The sequence below is a fragment of the Topomyia yanbarensis genome, chromosome 3, assembly GCF_030247195.1.
Source record: "Topomyia yanbarensis strain Yona2022 chromosome 3, ASM3024719v1, whole genome shotgun sequence".
Classification (NCBI taxonomy): Eukaryota; Metazoa; Arthropoda; class Insecta; order Diptera; family Culicidae; genus Topomyia; species Topomyia yanbarensis.
In genome coordinates, this window is record NC_080672.1 from 95,736,629 (window position 1) to 95,755,822 (window position 19,194).

Sequence of the window (19,194 nt, forward strand, 5' to 3'; positions counted from 1 at the left end):
ACTCGTGGCGGTCGGACGTGCGTCGTGTTGAATCCGGGTAGACTGTTTTTTTCACTGTGTGCTTTGTTGTGTAGCAAAATTGAACAACAAGGTGTGTGCCTGCTCATTGCAGAAGATCAAATCCAGTGGCAGCTTCCAGTAGCTGATATTGGAAGCAGTACTGTGTGCTGGCATCATACGTCAGTGAGTGCAGCAGAAAAGGCGATAGTGGCTGAATTCTAGAAAGGATGCTGGTCGCGATGTGAGCCGGGCACCAATTACGTGACAGGAAGAAGGACGTGTGGTGTTCGCGGCGCAGCAAACGTGTGCTGGCGTCAATTGCTCTCGATATCTCTTGCCGTCGTCGTCGTCGCCGCTGTCGTTGTAGTCTTGGTCGTCGTTGTCGTTAGCGTCTTCAGAGTGTAGATTATTACCACACATCGAGTGTGGTGGTTGTAATTTAACCCAGAACGGAAAACAAGATAGAAGAAGAGGGCACAAGGTGTCCGTTTGTGAAGAGTGGAAAATTCCTGTCGCCGCTGAAAAAGGCGTGTGTGTTGTGGCTGGTGATTATTTTGTTTTTTTGCAGTCGTGTTTCGGCTCTAATTGTTTGATCGAAACAAGTAGTGGGGAAACCGTGAAATTAGCCTACTACAGCAAGGTCGCAAAGAGTATAGGTGCCGGAAGTGAGTATTGGAGAAGGGTATAGTGTGTGAAGATGGACTTGCTTGGGTGATAATGTTCAGGCTCCTTTTCACAGTAGCATATACATTTTTTGTCCAGATTGGTTGTTTTCCACTGTTATAACCAGGTTAAGAGAAATGTTTAAAATGTGAACAAGACGGAATATTCCAATCATAGTGGATTACCGTTTGATGTCGATGTTCCAAGAAGAAAAGGAATGTTCAGGGAATAGAAACTTGGTGCAATTGCCAGGATTCGTTCGTTTATTTCGAAATATTCTCATTCATCCGCATGTTTGCGCGCAACACCAGAGTAAACTGCTTTGGAGGCAGATGAAAGTAGATCTATCTGTACTCTATATTTCCATCGCAACGATGTGCATGTTGGTAAAAGTTGGAACTGAAATTAAAGGCGACATGAGTTTTGCTAAATTTAGTTTGCTAAAATCTACTTATACACATATTGTACAGTTTACAATAAATTGCCACTTGATCACATAAAACGCACTGCCATAGTGTCTCCTGTGATGCAACTGAAAAACTTGTGTACTTGGCTTCTGCAATAGAAAAAGCCATCGGTGGCTTATTGCGACAACTTTTAGACAAAGATCTGCCACTATTGGTACTATATTACTGGTACTATAACCCAGAGTAATCGTGATAATTAAGGTACTCAGATATTATTCGATTAATCTATCATAGTTGATTAAATGTCCATGAATAAGGATCGAGAACAATGTCTCCGCTGGCTGAGAATATCGAAACAAACAAGCTGATAGCGATTTTTGCAACATATAACAGTATTTAAGGTGCTGGATAGAGAATGTAGCATTTGAGCATGCATTGAAAGACCTCTATTTGATATTAACCGAAAGGATATAAAGTACGTAGATTTAAAGACTGAACGAAGAAATCGTACACCACAAAGAAGCAATGATACTGAGATTAATGTCATTTCTGGTAACGGCTGGAAGATGTGACTGGCTTGAGACCAGTATGACTATACCAAGAGGCAACCCTACTCTCGTGGACACTCCGAACGCAGGGATTTGGGATTCACTGTTAACTGTTAGTTATGAAGCAATGAGTCTGATAAAGCTCTGAAAATTGACTAATGGGCAAATGGAAGTCCAGAAAATAAAAATAGTTTAGCCTATTGGAAAGACAACGTGCCTACGTATGCTTCAAAATCTGCGCATCAGGAAGCGTTAAAAGACAACAGATCAAACCCAATCTTAAAGAGTACGACTGCGATGTTAACCGATCGCTTCGCAACGGTTCTACCATGGAAAAAAGCACAACCAAGCTTCCACAACGGCAATCCTACGGTGATGGAACGTCCGCGGTGATTAGAGAAGCGTCCGAGGGGGATCTTGACCGGTAAAACAATGTTATGTGTCTATAGCTAGATTTACAGCTGCTGAATAGTCCATATACCTTAATCTAGCTGCCGAATTTATTCTGTCGATTTCGTGAGTGAGGTTTTTGTGATGGATATAGTGACATTCGACTCTACCAGATTGCTCTTGTGGACAAAATTGTCGATGACCACTTTGACAGTGCTTACACCATAAAGGAAGTGATAAAGTGAACGAAATCCAGGTTGGTTACGTTCATTTCAAAGGCAGCTTTGAACTAACCAACGGCTGTAGAGCTCCGAAGCATTCCTCCCACTAGCTACCAGGGTTGATTAGCAAAATGTTTATCCTGGATCTGTGATAGAGTGGAAATAACTATGATCATAAATTTCTGAAGAATGTACTGAGAAGTGGAACCAGTAGATTTCGAGGTCCCCGGAGGTAGAATATCCGTAATCCACGATATTCTTCCCTAGGTGGGTATGTCTTGGATTACAGTATTCTGTGCTACGGGTTGAGACAAGCGACAAGAGGCAGCTGTTTTCACTGGTACATCAAGATAAGATATTGTACCATTGAACAATCTCGATCTTTGATATGAACCTGCTAGACTTCATATCAAAGATCGAGCTAGACTAGCGAGTGCCTTCATAAAATGTTTTCTTTGGACGCAACGATACGGCGATTCGAACACTGTTCTGTCGTAAATTTGAAAGAACCAGCGACAGTAAACGCAATTGGAGAAGTTTTCCACCTTTCGAAGCTAGGCTAGGAGAGTGAGGCTTGATTCCGACCTAGGTCAGTTTAGCTGATGCGATGACGAAGTGGATCGAAGTGTTCATCGGAACGAGGCCCTTACTTTCTGGGCTGAGTAAGGTATAATCTTCCACATCAAGATATGAGCTAAAATCGTGGATCTACTATAGCTTTCTCATTAGAAGGTACTACTTCGTACGGTAGCGTGTGTCTACCGTCTCGTATAAGAAACCCAGGAGACATACAACTCAAAGTGATTCTCATAACTTTAAAAGCGAAGAACTTAAAAAATATACCGATGACAATACTGCCCTGGGTATGACAGCAGAAGTGTATCTTTTGAGATCGCCGTAAGCAGACGAACTCACAGACGAAATGCCAATGAAGAAGTGAAGCTTGTCGTATGAAGATATGTACCAACTACTGAATGACAGATATGTCGCATGATGTCCTGGATAAACACGTGTTGCTACGTATGGAAAGAAAAGGTAATCGACATGCTGATCAAGATCTACCGTCAGCAGCTAGCACACATGTCATGGAACAAGAGGTGAACTCGAACTCACGTGCTGAAAACAAGATCCATACCTTGAAGATTCTCACAGTCTAACGACTACAGCGTGCTTACTAGTTACCATATGCTAGCTCGTACCCTGATAACTGGAGTAATGAGGGAAAGCAGGATGCCAGCGAAGTATCTTTCGAACTGTTCTTCCGAATTTCACATTTCATCATGGCCAAATAGAATTCAATCGATTCTACTGTTTGAAACGGTCACTTATAGCAAACTTGTCCTTGTGAAATATTTCTGTATCGGCAACTGCTTTACATCGACAATGACGCAGTACCAGTATTTGATAGCAGCGTCGTGTAAATTTTCGGGGCGCGCGTTTTTGCAACCCTACTGGCGTTCGTATTGATTTGGGAGATTCTGCTCCTTGTACGTTTTCCAGCAAGAATGGCCCCCTGAACCTTTGGCCGAGATCCGCATCGAAATGTTCGGTTTTTTATAAAAATAAGAAATCTGAGTGCTGTCGGTTTTCTGCGCGCTATCCCGGTTTTTGCGCAGTTCCTGGCTTGTGATCTACTGTCATCCGTTCCTGGAACCTTTGAAGGACCCTTGAAACGGTCGAATTTTATACCATTCATAAGTTTCCACAAGGGGCGCTGCGATAATCTAGGATTTCGAGGTTTTGCATGTGGGCGAAGCAAGTCCGTTCGCGAACAGTTTGCCGATTTTTTTCCATCTCGACCGGAATCTTACTGACAACTGCACCACTGAGCGGATGTAAACAATATACTCTAAAGGGAATCTGGGCAATATGTAGGGTTGCCACCCCTCCGGGTTTGACCCGGAGACACCGGTTTTTGGAAGAGATCTACGGACCTCCCAGCTTTACATAAATTTTTCCGGGTCTAGTTCTTTTACCAGGTCAAACCATTCGGAATTCGAATGAAATCAGTATGGATTCCAGCTCAAATGCAACAACCGATTCCGAAACCGATTTGGTTTTCGGTTGTTGAATTTGAGTTGGAGTCCATACTGACTCCATTTAGATTTCCGAACCGATTCCGGAATAGGTTTAATTGGGTACCATCTCTTGCCAAGATACATCTACCAAGTGTTTCGAATTTAACACGAAAAACAAGAAACGTGAATGCAAAACCAACCTAATTTCAACTACGCTATTCTGCTACGATTGGTTCACTCTTCTTCTCTGTAGACGAGAGCAATTGTCATTAACCTTATCCTCCACCGCGAGAGGGACTGGTGCTTTTGAATTTTTTGCGGTTAGTAGCAAAAATTACACTTTACACCAAAATAAATCGACAACATTGCACACAAACGTGATGAAATGATATTTCGGTAATCTTCCAACCAGTGCTCATTTAATATCCTGACGAGGTTCAGAGAAATAGTTGTCACTTTTTACCTCACCATGTAATGAAAAACGATTCGTGTGTTCCTAAATGTCCAACAACGCTTTGATTTAATTGTTGTATGGTTTTAGCGTATGCTCATGTTTCTCTTGAAGCCTACTCCCACGTCGTTTAAAATCTCCGTCAACACCTCGCCAGAGGTGGCAACCCTAGCAATAGTTATCAATTCATCCTCTCTCAGTTTCTGGTACTTATCTTGTCAGCATACCGGTGTTGATGTACAGTCTGCTAAATAAATGTCCCATCCGTCTTACAACGATTTCCTAATATTCAGTTCAAGTTTTGCTATTATATGCAATGAAAATGATGTTGTGGCAAAATATTTTATTCGACTGAACAAGACACTTTATTCAGTTTATTTTACTTTTTTTCACGATGTGCAATAAATTACATGGAAAAGTATTACAAATAAAGTGCAGTAAGCCTCGAAAGTTTTCCATACATTCCGTATGAAGCTTTCCATGAAGTTCCTATGAATTCAAGAAAACTTATTGAAAAGGTCCTATGTGCAAATGAGAGCCTCTCTTTGTTTACTTTCTCTTCCGCAAATAACACGGTCGCACCTGCGTTTGCTGCTTAACTCTTTGCATAATATGCTAGTCGAAATGATGCTCTTCCAATATGTACTGGAACATTATTGGAAAGATTAACGGTAAAGCCGTGATAATCGAAAGAGAATGTAAACAAAGAGAGGCTCTCTTTTGCACATAGGTCCATTTCAAAAAGTAGGCGAGAATTTATTGTGTAACTTGGTTGAAGTCACTCAAAGTTACAACAAAAACTGTGGGGGCCAGGAACAAAGAAGTAGGCATCATTTTATGCAGTGTTGCGTATTCCTCTGTACGGAACTCTATAATCCCCATAATACCACAGACTCTCAGCCTAACATAGATTGATTTCTGAATCGATCCCACTTTTAACGTAACTATCGATATCGTGTGTTGAATTCGAAATGTATTTCGACAAGAAACCAATCTGATTTCAAATCGAAACAGTGGCGATTTGTGTGGGGTTGTTGCATTAGGTTGGCTGAAAGATTTCATATTGGATCGTAATATTACAACCGTATTTCCGATTCATACAAACTTCACCAACAGTCGTTGAGGATATTAAACCTTTCATTTGAGACAAAGTTTATGGAAATCGACTTTAATTCTGGAATATTCCCAGAACATGGGACTTACGGAATTGTCTGGGTAGACACCGTATTTAAAAGTACTTTGATTCACCATCAGTAATCAAAGCTAAATGTGGATCTTGCTAAAGAAGGTACCATCAGCACTTGTCGCAGGAAGGGCCGGATCGATGTCACTTTCTCTGATGAGTAGGCGAGGAGTATACCCACTGCAATCATCCAGCGATCCGGTACAACATCGGTAACAGAACACAGTTTAAATCACGTGGGAGGTAGATAAACGTGCAGAAGCGCAAATCGTCGATCTTCGACAAGGACGTGTTCGTCGAAGCACTTAGATTAGGTCATCCTCTTGAACATAAGTGCGGACGAGTTGACGGCAGGTGCGATGCGACCATGCCGAGGAATTCCAATCTACATGTAAGTTGCTTCCGAGCCTGGAGAAGAGGGGAACGCCGAAAGATAGGAAGGAAACTTGCGGCACAGAGCTACAAGAACCGCCCTCAACAAATCAATCTAGCAAAGTAAGAATTCCTGGCTTGGGGAGCTTTGCCAAAAAACGGGAATACTGAATCCTCGGAGTGACGACTACAGAGTGGCCATGGCGAAAATGAAAGGTCCAGCTGAACTAGATGAAAGATGTCCAGAGAAGATGAAGATTATAATCGAAGGGCTGTTTCCGCAGCATGAACCAATGATTCGGTTGCTTCCATTCATACAGTGATGAAAACAATTATGGAGAAGAATACCGAATAACTTACGAAGAGTTAATCGAAGCGGCGAAAGCCATGAAAGTGAAAAAGGCCCCAAACCAGACGGAATACCAAACCTGGTACTGAAAACAGTGATACAAGAGAAACCTAATTTGTTCAGGACTACACTGCAGAAATGCATCGATGAAGGCAGCTTCCCCGATGATAGGAAACGACAGAAGCTGACGTTGCAGTCGAAGCCGGCAACTCCTCCAGTAGATTTTATATGCCGTATACGCAAATATGACTGTTGGATTTGGTCGAAAAAATGTTGGATAGAATAACTCTTAACAGCTTTACCAAGGACATAGTGAGTGTGGACGGCCGGTCCAACATGCAGTTCGGCTTTGGGAAAGGCAGGCACGTGCAAAATGTTTTCAACAGCTGGGAAGTAATCGCCCATTCGCTGCACAATATGACGGTTTCTGAGTACACACCTCTGCAGGATTTTGAAGAACCGAACACTGATCAACGAGACAAACAACAGAGATAAAATATTAACAATTACGATGGGCATTCCCAGGGTTCTTTCGTTGGCTCTTTTTTCGTCCCGACGCTATTGAATGCGATGTACGATGGAGTATTGAAGCTGTGCTTTGACAGGGCCGGGAAAATTGTTGGGGAATCACTAGAAGAGGTGAAGCCACTCGCCACAAAGGCGATAGATTCTATATGAAAAACTGGATACGGAAGAAAAATCTTGCGATAGACCATCGTAAAACAGAGGTTATTGGGAATTGAAAGGCAATGTAACAGGAAAAAATCCCTGTCGGAGATTATATCATCGACTCGAACCATCAGGTCAAGCTATTGCGGGATAATCGACGTCCGACTGAATTTTAATAGTAACCTCGAATATGTTAATAAAAAGATGGCAAGAGCGACCTTTCCGTCCGGAGCGCACAGACATTGAAGAGAAACTGTAGCATGCGGTATTTGACTGCCTGAGCCCACCGTTCGGCTCAATGCAAAGCGCAATATTTGATATCAGCAGGGCTGGGTGGCCCAGATAATACCTTCCACAGAATAATCGTAGTGGGTAATCGCCTCGTGGAGTAGGTCAGATCTACCGCCGGTCAGATCGTTCGCGTCGATGCACCGGAAACGGGTCGTCAAGGCTCCAGTATACCGTATAACACGATCTACCCAGAATCGCTGGGTAGACCTCATCAACCTACCGGCAAGTAAGCAGGCTAGTTCAACCACCGAGGACTATATCGAGTAGATCACGTGAAGTATCAGCGGTGGGTCGTCGGGGCGCCAGCGAACCGGAAGCATCGGACACCCGAGTAAATCGCGACCAAACTAGGTGGTAAATGGCTCTCACAGTGGGCATACAGTGGGCATCAGTATGAGGAGAAATTCATCCACTGATAAATTCTCTGTCGGGATCGGCTTGATTCACCGACGGGTACTAACTATCCGAGCAAATCGCGACAAATTTAAATAGCTCACGGAAACAGGAGATAAATGGCTTATTCAGACGGGAGATAAGGGATCATCCATAAATGACGTAGCATTTTTTGCGTGATTTTTAACACCCCCTCCCCATCGTAGCATTTCGTCACAAACCTTTAAATACTCCCTGGTAATTACGTAGCTTAACGGTAAAACTAGCCCTCCCTTGTCACCGAAAAAATAAAAATAAAAATAAAAACGAAGTTAGATGAAACGGGTAAAATTGTCGTGACACCAGGTCAACCCACTCCCCTTTAAAAAAGGTTATATATGCCACATTATTTGCCTGAAAAATCTCTACAAAGTGGCGTTTTCAGAATATTGAAATTCTGCATGATTACTGAAACAGCGAGAAACGTGATGAGAAATTGAAAGATTTTTGTTTCAAGTCACTTTATCTAGGAACTGGATGAAGTTATAATGATATTTCAGATGTTTTTTGTGTAAAATATCTTAGGAACACAGTGGCATAATAATTTAAAAGACAAAAAAATGAATTGTGAAAAAAACACAGTTTAATTTTTACACTGGAAATATAGCTTGTTTGGGAACACTGTAACACAAAATCACAATTTTTCCATAAAATCACAATGCATCTCACCGATTGATTCTAGACCAAATTAAGCCGAACATACGAATAAATGTTAATAATTGATGATTTTTTTCTATGGAAAATTTTCCATGCACGATTATGACACGCCATACAAATTTTGTCATCAATACACACCTATGACACGTGTGAGAGCGACTTTTGTTTACATTTTTAGTAAAAACTCGCAATATAGTAAACCGAGTTTCGTAATATTTTAGAGATTAATACAGCATAGATAGAAGCATCAATTTCCTTCTTTGAATTGTTTATGCTATTTATAAGTTTCAAGATATTCAAACTAAAACCAAATACAAATTAAAAAATAAAAATAAATAAAGAGAGCCTCTATATACTTAATTATACTTACGATCTAATCTAAATTATCTCCAAATTTCTCGAATACTTCGTTTTCTCGGCTTTACTAAATGGAATATACTATGGTAGTATAGTCTTGCGAGACATCACGCAAGACTAGAGGTTTGCTCGGAAACACAAATAGTGTTTTCGTTTTTTAGAGCTAGCGTCAATCCGGCACTTGCTTAGCCTTGTCACCAAGTTAGTGTCGGATTCTGATGAGACGAAGTCGAAACGCAAATTCCACAGCTAATTCTACCGTAATTGTTTTTCTTCCGCTAACAATTCACCTTGTCGTAGACGCAATAATTAGCCTTTATCAATCAAGTTGTACGAGTTCAAATTCGTTAACTGCAAACCGTTTTGATCAATTCAATCCAATTGCAACGATCCAATGTCCTTACAATTTGACAAACAGCAACCTATTTGGAACGACTCAACATTAGTCTAAAAATACTTTTTTCTTGAAGCTTCCTTTTTCTTGTAAACTAGAGTTATCGGCATTCCCATGAGCAGGCTCGTTCCAACGCCGAGGACTGGATCAAGTAGATCACGTGAAGTACCAATGGTGGGTTGTCTCGACACCGGCGAACCGAACGTATCCGACACCCGAGTAAATCGCGACAAAACTGGGTGGTAAATGGTTCTCTCAACGGGCATCAGTATGAGGAGAAATTCTGCCGCTGGTAAACTCTCTGTTGGGATCGGCTAAGTAACATTGTGGTAACATTGTAGCAACAAAAATGGCGTGAAATACCTTTGGTTGTGCCAAATGTAAACTCCCATGGAGAGCCTGTTTTGTTCCTATTATAAGAGCCAATGCACTGTGAAAAGATAACAGACGCCTAACTCCTAACGTCAATGCAATTCGAATGCGAAATATTTGGGAATTTGGACATGAACTGACGCCGTTTACAACTGTAACTGTAAGCTCTTAACTGAAATTTTTTTCGCATATTTCTAGTGAAAATTTAAATTAGATCGTAACTAACAATGATTCTCTTTTCTCTTGTGTACATTTCTCGGTCGTATCAACATTTACTACTCAACTCTTTGCATAATATTCTAGAAATACCTTCGTCTTTCGATATGTATTGGAAAATTTGAGCAAAATGTTATAGATGTTATGTCTTAATAATCGAAATAGAAAATAAATAAAGAGAGCCTCTCTATACTCAATTATACTCACGACCTAATCTAAATTATCTCCAAATTTCTCGAATACTTCGTTTTCTCGGCTTTACTAGTAACTAATTGGAATATACTATGGTAGTATAGTCTTGCGAGACATCACGCAAGACTAGGGGTTTGCTCAGAAACACAAAGAGTGTTTTCGTTTTTTGGAGCTAGCGTCAATTCGGCGCTAGCCTAGCTTTGACACTACGTTAGTGTCGGATTCTGACGAGCGAAACGCAAATTCCATAGCTAATTCTACCGAAATAGTTTTTCTTCCGCCACCTTGTCGTAGACGCAATATTTGGCCTTTATCAATCAAGTTGTACGAGTTTAAATTCGCTAACCGTTTTGTTCAATTCAGTCCAATATCAACGATCCAATGTCCTTACAATTTGACAAACAGCAACCAATTTGGAACATTGTTGGAAATTGCATAACAAAACTAATATCACCAAATTCTCCCAAACTCTAAATTTATTTATAGGGAACGGCGAACGGAAAAAAGGAGCAAGCGTTTGGTGGAAGGCAGCGCACGGAAGAAAGAAAACAAATAGCTCGAAAGAAGCGTGCATTGAATTTGTGCCACCTTCCATACCATACGGCAGTGTGCGTACGTGTGTTTAAATCTCTGTGTGTTATTACTCCAAGAAAAATTGAAATCAATTAAAAAAGGGCAACGAATAATAGTGGTGTCTAGTCATAGAAGAGCAATGTGTTGGTGTAAATAAATAGGTTGCTGTTTCGATGCTCTGGGTTCTTGCTCGAAATTCTGGTTCTCGTTGGTTATGGCTTGAGATGCGAAATCGAGAAGAAATCTCGGTTTTTGTGTCTGTGTAAGGAGCCCAACTGCTGGGTGAAACAGGCGAGCAGAGTAGAAGCGAACGTGGTTCCGAAAGGGAACTCGGGAATAAACCCAGTCAGTCGGTCTGTACTAGAGGAGTGTGTGTGTTTCTGTGCAAAATATGTACATGTATTCGCTGTGAGACGGTCGAGCAGAAGAAAATTACAAAGTGCGCGATTGCCGGTGTAACGATGATAATTGTAAATAAAGCTCGCCGTCGACGTGAGATGGCTAGTTCGGCTGAACTGCAGCTGGCGAGTCGCAAAGAGCGATACAAACTATGCGTACCGCCAGATCCTTTGCAGAATGCAGCAATGCTGAAGTTAGGATTTTTGCTACTCTTCATCGTCGGTGCTGGCAGTGCTACGCAGCCAACGACCGCTGCTGGCATTGAAAAATCGGCAAATGCAGGTGTTGGTGTTACCACGGCTACCAACAGCGGTACGGCTGATATCGCTGGTGGTGGTAGTGAGCAGTTAGCGGTTACTGCAGCTCCCAGTGATAATGGTGGTGTTGGTACCATTAATTACGTGAATCAAAACAAGAATAAAGAGACAACGGAAGGAATCATCGTGCATTCTACGCTACCGTCAACAACGAGAATAGGTTCAGTGACATCCAACCCGACCGCAGCGGCTTATGACTCCGATTTTCTAGGTAAGTTGATTATTTTCATGCTGAAGTACAGGAATCAGCTTAACAGTAAACTTCAATCAACACGGTACGGGCTGTACTAACAAATCGAGCAGCACAGGAGCGGTGTATGGAAGAGGGGGGGGGGATTATTCAAAGGTTATCTTTTGTTCGATGATCCCTGAACTCGACTTGCTCGGTGGTTGGAGAGAATGTTGCAATCAAGGCTGAATGTACCGATGTTTTCTTTTTTTACAATATTTAAGCGGCCGTTGCAATTTTACACACCGATTGTGCTGTGTATTTTGTCGATAAGCCATTGTTGTTTTGTAGACTATATGGTCTGAGGCAAGCAACGATCAACAGTAGAATCATAATCGGAATTCGTTCTTGAACTTGGACAGCACGAACGAAGAACACTGAACTGAAATGTTAGTTCTAAATGAAGGGGTTTATAATTCTTTATATTGAGGTATTACAGCATGGGTGATGGTTTCCAGAATTAACTAGTACAGGAAGGAACATGCAATGTTTTCTTTGATGTTTTTTAGGTTAAATCCAAGATGAAGTTGCGTGAATAGTTGCAAGTACTTTGTGTATATAAACACAAAAATACTTCTCTTTCAAATTCCATTCAGCTAAATTCCTAGCTCACTGTACTGTTTCGATTTGCATATTTCATGAAGCATCTTTCTATGTACCAGCACTTTTCATAAAAACAGCGGCAAGCTATCTTCTAGTAAAGATCATCGTCAGAGAGTGAGTAGAGTTGTGTTTGTTCTGGCACAACCGTCTCGCTGGATGGGTCTAAATTCTGTTTGAGATAAGGGTCTTTCCATCAACATTCGGTGTCAACTGACAATTATTCGCTAGGCAGCCGCATCGTGCTCATCTGTGCGGTGGGTCGTGGGCGAAGGAAACGTTCTGGAACGGTTCAAATGGAATAAAATACGATGGCATTTTTATTCGCTAAATTGAATAATAGAGAAGACGTGCGGCGAAGTGAAATTTAATACTGCCATAACTGTCACGTGGTGCTTCGTTCTGAGAACCACTGACTGACTGAGCGTGAGCGAATCCACTGGATTGGGCTGGAACTGTCGAGGTTGGGATGCAGGGTATGATGTGAGAAGGTTGTATTCACGATATATTTTGGTTTGAATGTAAACTACAATTTCGATACGTTCCATTTGCAATATTTTTAATCGTTGGTTTTGCCATGAAATATTCAATCATTTAAGGTAATTCAACAAATGGTCAAATTGTTACTATAAAAGACCAGTCATAATGTTCAATTGGGCTTAGCAAAATAATTTTTCACGGCATTCTGCATGATGAGGATGGCCTATATCCTCGTCCTCTCTTGGGCCGCATGACGCCGCATGCATATTAAACGACTGCGGCTCTAAAAAGAGAAATCTTTAATCAATATTTTCGCAAATGCAATGACGTTGTGTTGTGAGGAACGGATGTAGAATTTTAATCACTTTCTAGCCTAGGAATCTCGCTAGTGTCCGTGGGCTGTGTGTGATATAGAAAATTAATAGATTTCTTACGTATTGATTTGAGAGAAAATACACTTAATCAATCACTAGGATGTCACAGCGGGAAGCCATTGAAGCATCGCAGATTCCAAAACTGGCGCTGTACGACAGCGTCGACATGTACGTTGGAGGAATCATTCGCCTTCAGAACGACAATTTCTTTACAGAGTGCTGGAGGGTTGCGAAGAGAAGCACGGTCTTCAAAACGGTACAACTCTTGTTGGCGATAGATGAGGATTCCATCAAACTTATAATCAGGGATGCTAACGGTACCGATAAACTACATTTTTTTCGGTATATTTACATTTGTACAAGCCGTACAGCCCGCTACCAGGGTTGCCACATTGAAATCTGTATTTTTTCGTGAAAAAATCTGGAAATCTGTATCGCGGGAGAAAAATTCTGAATCAAAAATCTGTGTTCAAAATTAACTATTAGTTTCCCAAAAAACAATGACAGTAAAAAATTAATTGTGATAACCGATCACAAATAAAACAATCAGATTGATTTTATTTTTTATCTGTAGAACAAATGATTTCTAAATTTGGCGTTTTTGTTCCATGACTAGTTTACAGTTCGGGAAATCGGTCACATGATTTGTGTCAGTACTTGATCAGGGAAAATTTTCAGTCGAGATCTCTCCAAACTGTCAAAACAAAAGTTCTGCTGCTTCTAAAAAGCACCAACAGTATCAAAATAGCACAGAATTATAAAACTAATAAAAATACAATTTTCCCCGTCAGAAACAATTTGTGTTGAATTGCTCCCGGCCGGATTTCTGTGTGAAGAGTTTTAAAATCTCCTGATGTTTCCTGCGGTTGGGTTTACACTTCATGAAAACTGTCATTTTTGTGTAGTCACGGGATTTGAAATCCCGAGTCCATTTAAAATACACAGGGACCCAAATCCCATTACACGTTTTTCGAACTGTATACTAGCCTTTAGCGGTTACTTAAGGTCTGAACTGCATAGGATGCTTTTTAAACGTTATATGAAATTCTGATAGCCTGGGTTCTACTAACCTACACCGAAAATCTGTAAAATCTGTATTTTAGCGAAAAATCTGTAATCTGTATATACAGAATTTTGTCGTAAATTATCTTGAAAAATCTGTAAAATACAGAATAATCTGTATATGTGGTAACCCTGCCCGCTACAGCGACGCATCACTACAGCTCTTGCCAGAACGGTAACCAAACCGAGTACATTTTCCCGTACAGCAGTAGAATACATTTTTGTTTTGCTGCTGTACTCCGACTGCTCGGTGAGAGTGTGGTGTAGTAAAGTTTGTTCTCTCGCTTTGTACATTTTTCTCTGCATAGTCAAAGGGAGAGGCCAGCACACGAAAGCGTTGATGCCGGCCGTGGCGTAAATGAGTCACATTCATTGTCGTATTTTTTTAATAAAAATATTAAAAAGATTGAAAATATTAAAAAATGTAAAATAAGGAAAGAGAAGCTGTACCGCTCGCGTCTGGTGGCTGTACTTGGGACAGTAGTTTTTTGTCATGTTACTGCTTTGCACACAGGCAGCCGTACAGCGCTGGGCGTCCTGCACTAGCGAATGACAGCAGCATCGAGAGAGAAATGAGAATTTAGGCAGAAAAATTACAGCCGCAGAAAAGGTAGGCATTTTGCATCCTTGCTTATAATCTCCCAACACAACCAGCTGAACTACGTATTCAGAAAGGCTAGAATCCGCCAGTTGAAGGGCGCTCCGTTCTTCACGAAACGTGGAAGTTCTAAACAAGTATGTACTGAAAAAGCTCCTGTGCGTGGTCCAACGCGGAACACTCCACGACGGGCTTCTTAGCATAGCAAATCTGTGGCAACGGTAATGAGTGCATCGATGGCAGTCCTTCTCGCGAGTTATACATAAATGCCCTCTACCGTAAGCGGCTCACGAAGGCAATGAGAAGACCAAAAACCCTCTGTAGACGAAGGTAAATACGAAGAAGTAAATACTGTACCGAAGAAGGCCACCGGAACGTCAAACAGCATACAGCCTGCGACCAGCCGTCGGCAAAAAAAGGAGACAAAGTATTGTTCCTAAAATCGACGGCTTAAAAACACCTACATAATGAGCAGCTTTTGTTGCATCTAAGTTAACTTTCATCACGCAAGAGGTGCTAGAAGAGTCCTTTCTCGGAGATTCACCAAAGAGCACCTATACATCGCTCTTCTACAGGATGGGCAAATAAACAAAAATTCCTCGGCTCACAAGGTAGTACACTTTAAAGATCAGACTAGTCCACGAGCTGCAGTTTTGATAAACGCAATAACATTCTTTCCAATTGCAGGATTTATTTAACGAGACGTCGCTTCAATAGCTGTGAAGGCACCGATGGCTAGGTGTAAGCAGAATATTGTGATCGAATCTGTCTACTTCCCTAGCGATAAGGATACAGCCCTCCTGTCTGAAATCGAAGCCCTCATAAAGTACTGCGGAAGCATAAACAAGGCCCTTCATCAATGAATGTGATGCCAATGCACATCACATAATATGGGGTATAATAGATATAAATACAATGAGGTAAGTACCTACTAGAATACCTTTCGTCAAATGATGTCAATTTATGTATCAAGGAAGTTGAACCTACATATATGGATGCACTTAGGACTGAAGCACTGGACCTTACCTAAACTCATAGTGCAGGTATCAGCAACTCGGTGCAACCGGGGCAGGGGGGGCGTAAACACCTGGACGCTGGTCACCAAGAAGAAGCTGACACCGACACCGGATGCACCGCGGCTCGCGAAAAAGACCAAGGACAGAGGCGAGGCCTTGTGGTTAAAAACCGACTAGGACAAATATGCCGACGTCCTAAAGTCGCTGAGGGCGGCCGAAAGCCTCTCGGGCAAGACGTGCGCAGCCGAATCAACACAAGCGAAAAGCTTTTGGTGCTGAAGCGAGGCGCACAATCTAGTGCGGTGTATAAGGCCTTGGCCCAAGAGGTCCTGGGTGAAGGCGCCTAGGTCAGGTCGTTAGGGGCGGAAATGACTCCAGTGCAAGCATCTGGACGAGTTCATGACCGCAGACGATGTCGTCGCAGCCGTCAAGGAGCAATGCGACGTGACAATCGAGCGGGCCTCTGTGCGTTTGAGAGGGGGACCCTCCGGCACCCAAGTAGCCTACCTCAGGTTACTGAAGGCGGATGCCAAAAAGGTTACCGTGAAAGGTAAACTGAAGATCGGCTGGTCGGTATGCCCAATCAGCATACCCCAGCCGCCTTCAGTGGATAGGTGCTATCGGTGCCTTGAGTCCGGCCATAAATCTTACGAATGTAAGGGCACAGACAGGAGCAAACTATGTCGTCGCTGCGGCGAGGAGGGGTATAAGGAGCGGGGCTGCACTAAGGCGCATAAATGCCTTATCTGCACCGCTAAGAAGCAAGCCTGTTATCATGCTATGGGTGGACCTTTGTGTCCCTTCGGTGATGCAAATAAGAAAAAGCCGTGAACGTTACACAGCTAAATTTTAACCATTGTGCAGCAGCCCAACAGCTGCTGTGGCAGTCGGTCTCGGAGTCAAGGACAGATGTCGCCCTCCTATCAGACCCGTACAACATCCCTGCCGGCAACGGCAATTGGGTGTCGGACGGGCCTGGGATGGTGGCAATCTGTACAACGGGACGGTTCCCGGTTCAAGAGGTAATACACTCCGCCGAGGGTGTTGCGATTGCCAAGATCAATGGTGTGTTCTATTGCAGCCGCTACGCTCCACCAAGGTGGCCCATAGAACAGTTCAACCAGATGATCGACAGGCTCTCGTCAGACCTAGTGGGCCGGAAACCGGTAGTCATAGCGGGAGACTTTAACGCTTGGGCAGTGGAGTGGGGCAGCCGCTGTACAAATAGCAGGGGCCAAGCGCCAATGGAGGCGCTTGCGAAACTCGATATTGTGCTAGCTAACAATGGCTCCGCTAGTACATTCCGTAGAAACGGGGTGGAGGCGTGGATTGACGTAACATTTGCCAGCCCGAGTCTGGTTCCAGGCATGGAATGGAAGGTAGACAAAGGCTACACCCATAGCGATCATTTCGCAATCCGCTTTAGGATCAACCATGGTGTGCAGCATCCGAGGGCGGGAGATCCCTGTCAGGTACGCGGGTGGAAGTCCAATCACTTCGACAGCGAAGCTTTCACCGCGGCACTGGGACTGGAGGCCAACACCGACAGTCTAAGCGGGGATGCGCTGGTAGCTGTTCTATCACGCGCGTGCGACGCCACTATGCCGAGAAAAACCCTGCTAAGAAACGGCAGATGCCCGGTATACTGGTGGAGTGCCAAGATTGCAGCTCTACGATCAGTCTGCCTCAGAGCTAGACGTAGGATGCAAAGAGCCCGCACCGAGGATGCAAGAGAGAACCGCCGTGAAGTGCTTAAAAGCAGAAAGAGAGCGTGTTTCGACAACCTGTGTGAGAGTGCCAACGCGAATCCGTGGGGTGACGCCTACAGGATCGTAATGGCCAAGACCAAAGGAGGCTCATCACCCCCAGAACGGTCTCCGGAACGGTTGGCGACGATTATCGAAGTACTCTTCCCGTCACGAGCCACAAGCCCCTGGCCACCTGCACTACGAGACAGTGCGGGCACGGCCGAAATGGTGGCTCCGGCGACGAATGAAGAACTACTCGCAGTGGCTAAATCCCTAGCAATGAACAAAGCTCCAGGGCCGGATGGAGTTCCAAACAGCGCTCTCAAGGCAGCGATAATAGCAAACTCGAACATGTTCAGGCTAACTATGCAGAGATGCCTTGACGAGTGCCGTTTCCCCGATAGATGGAAAAGGCAGAAATTGGTGCTGTTCCCGAAGCCCGGGAAGCTGCCAGGCGACCCATCGGCGTACAGACCAATCTGTCTGATCGTCACGACTGGCAAATTGCTTGAGAGGATTATCCTCAACAGGCTAACCCCGTACGCAGAAGGTACGGACGGCCTGTCAAGCAATCAGTTTGGCTTTCGGAAGGGTAAGTCCACAGTGGACGCAATCAACTCAGTGATAAAGACTGCCGAGATAGCGATCCAACGAAAAAGGTGAGGCATTCGATACTGTGCGTTAGTGACACTTGACGTGAAGAACGCATTCAACAGCGCAAGCTGGGATGTCATCGCGGTCTCGTTACACCGGCTTAACCTACCGGTGGGTCTGTACCGGATCCTGGAAAGCTACTTCCAGAACCGCGTACTGCTATACGAGACCGATGCCGGTCAGAAAAGGGTTCCGATTACCGCCGGAGTCCCGCAGGGCTCGATCCTAGGCCCGATGCTATGGAACCTCATGTATGACGGGGTTCTGAGACTGAAGTTCTCTCCTGGGGTCAAGATCGTCGGCTTTGCCGACGACGTAACCTTGGAGGTCTACGGGGAGTCAACTAGAACTAGAGGTTAGAACTAACCGCAGAACACGAGATCAACACGGTGGAGGAATGGATGAGCGCGAGAGGCCTGGAGCTCGCTCATCATAAGACGGAGGTAGTTATCGTCAACAACCGCAAGTCGGCACAACATGTAGTTATCCATGTGGGAGAAGTCGCGATCACCTCACAGCGGAGTCTGAAGTCTCTCGGAGTCATTATAGACGACAAGCTGACCTTCGGCAGCCACGTCGACTATACATGCAAGAGAGCGTCGACTGCTGTTGCGGCTCTATCGAGGATGATGTCCAACAGCTCAAAGGTGTGCGCCAGTAGACGTAGGTTACTGGTAGGCGTTGCCGTATCTTTCCTCAGGTACGGCGGCCCATCATGGTCAAGAGCACTGAGGGTAACCAGTTACCTACAGAAACTGGAGAGCACCTACCGCGTGATGTGTCTCAGAGTGATATCTGCCTACCGCACGGTATCACACGATGCATCCTGCGTGATAGCGAGTATGATGCCAGTCGGGTTGGCCATTCGGGAAGATGAGGAGTGCTTCGAGCTACGTGGAAATAGAGGAGCCCGCGAGCGCACCAGGGTGACCTCGGTCGCCAGATGGCAGCGTGAGTGGGAT

At 43.7% G+C, this 19,194-nt stretch overlaps 1 protein-coding gene across 4 annotated transcripts in view; it reads left to right on the forward strand.

The window, feature by feature from the left end:
• Positions 1 to 19,194, forward strand: part of LOC131693204 (uncharacterized) — a 422,811-nt gene continuing 403,617 nt past the window's right edge. For all 4 annotated transcript variants that reach the window (XM_058980852.1, XM_058980851.1, XM_058980853.1 and 1 more), the window contains exons 1-2: positions 1 to 665; positions 10,669 to 11,682. In XM_058980852.1, coding sequence (XP_058836835.1) covers positions 11,217 to 11,682 — 466 coding nt within the window. In that variant the 5' untranslated portion in view covers positions 1 to 665; positions 10,669 to 11,216. The remainder of the gene's footprint in view (positions 666 to 10,668; positions 11,683 to 19,194) is intronic.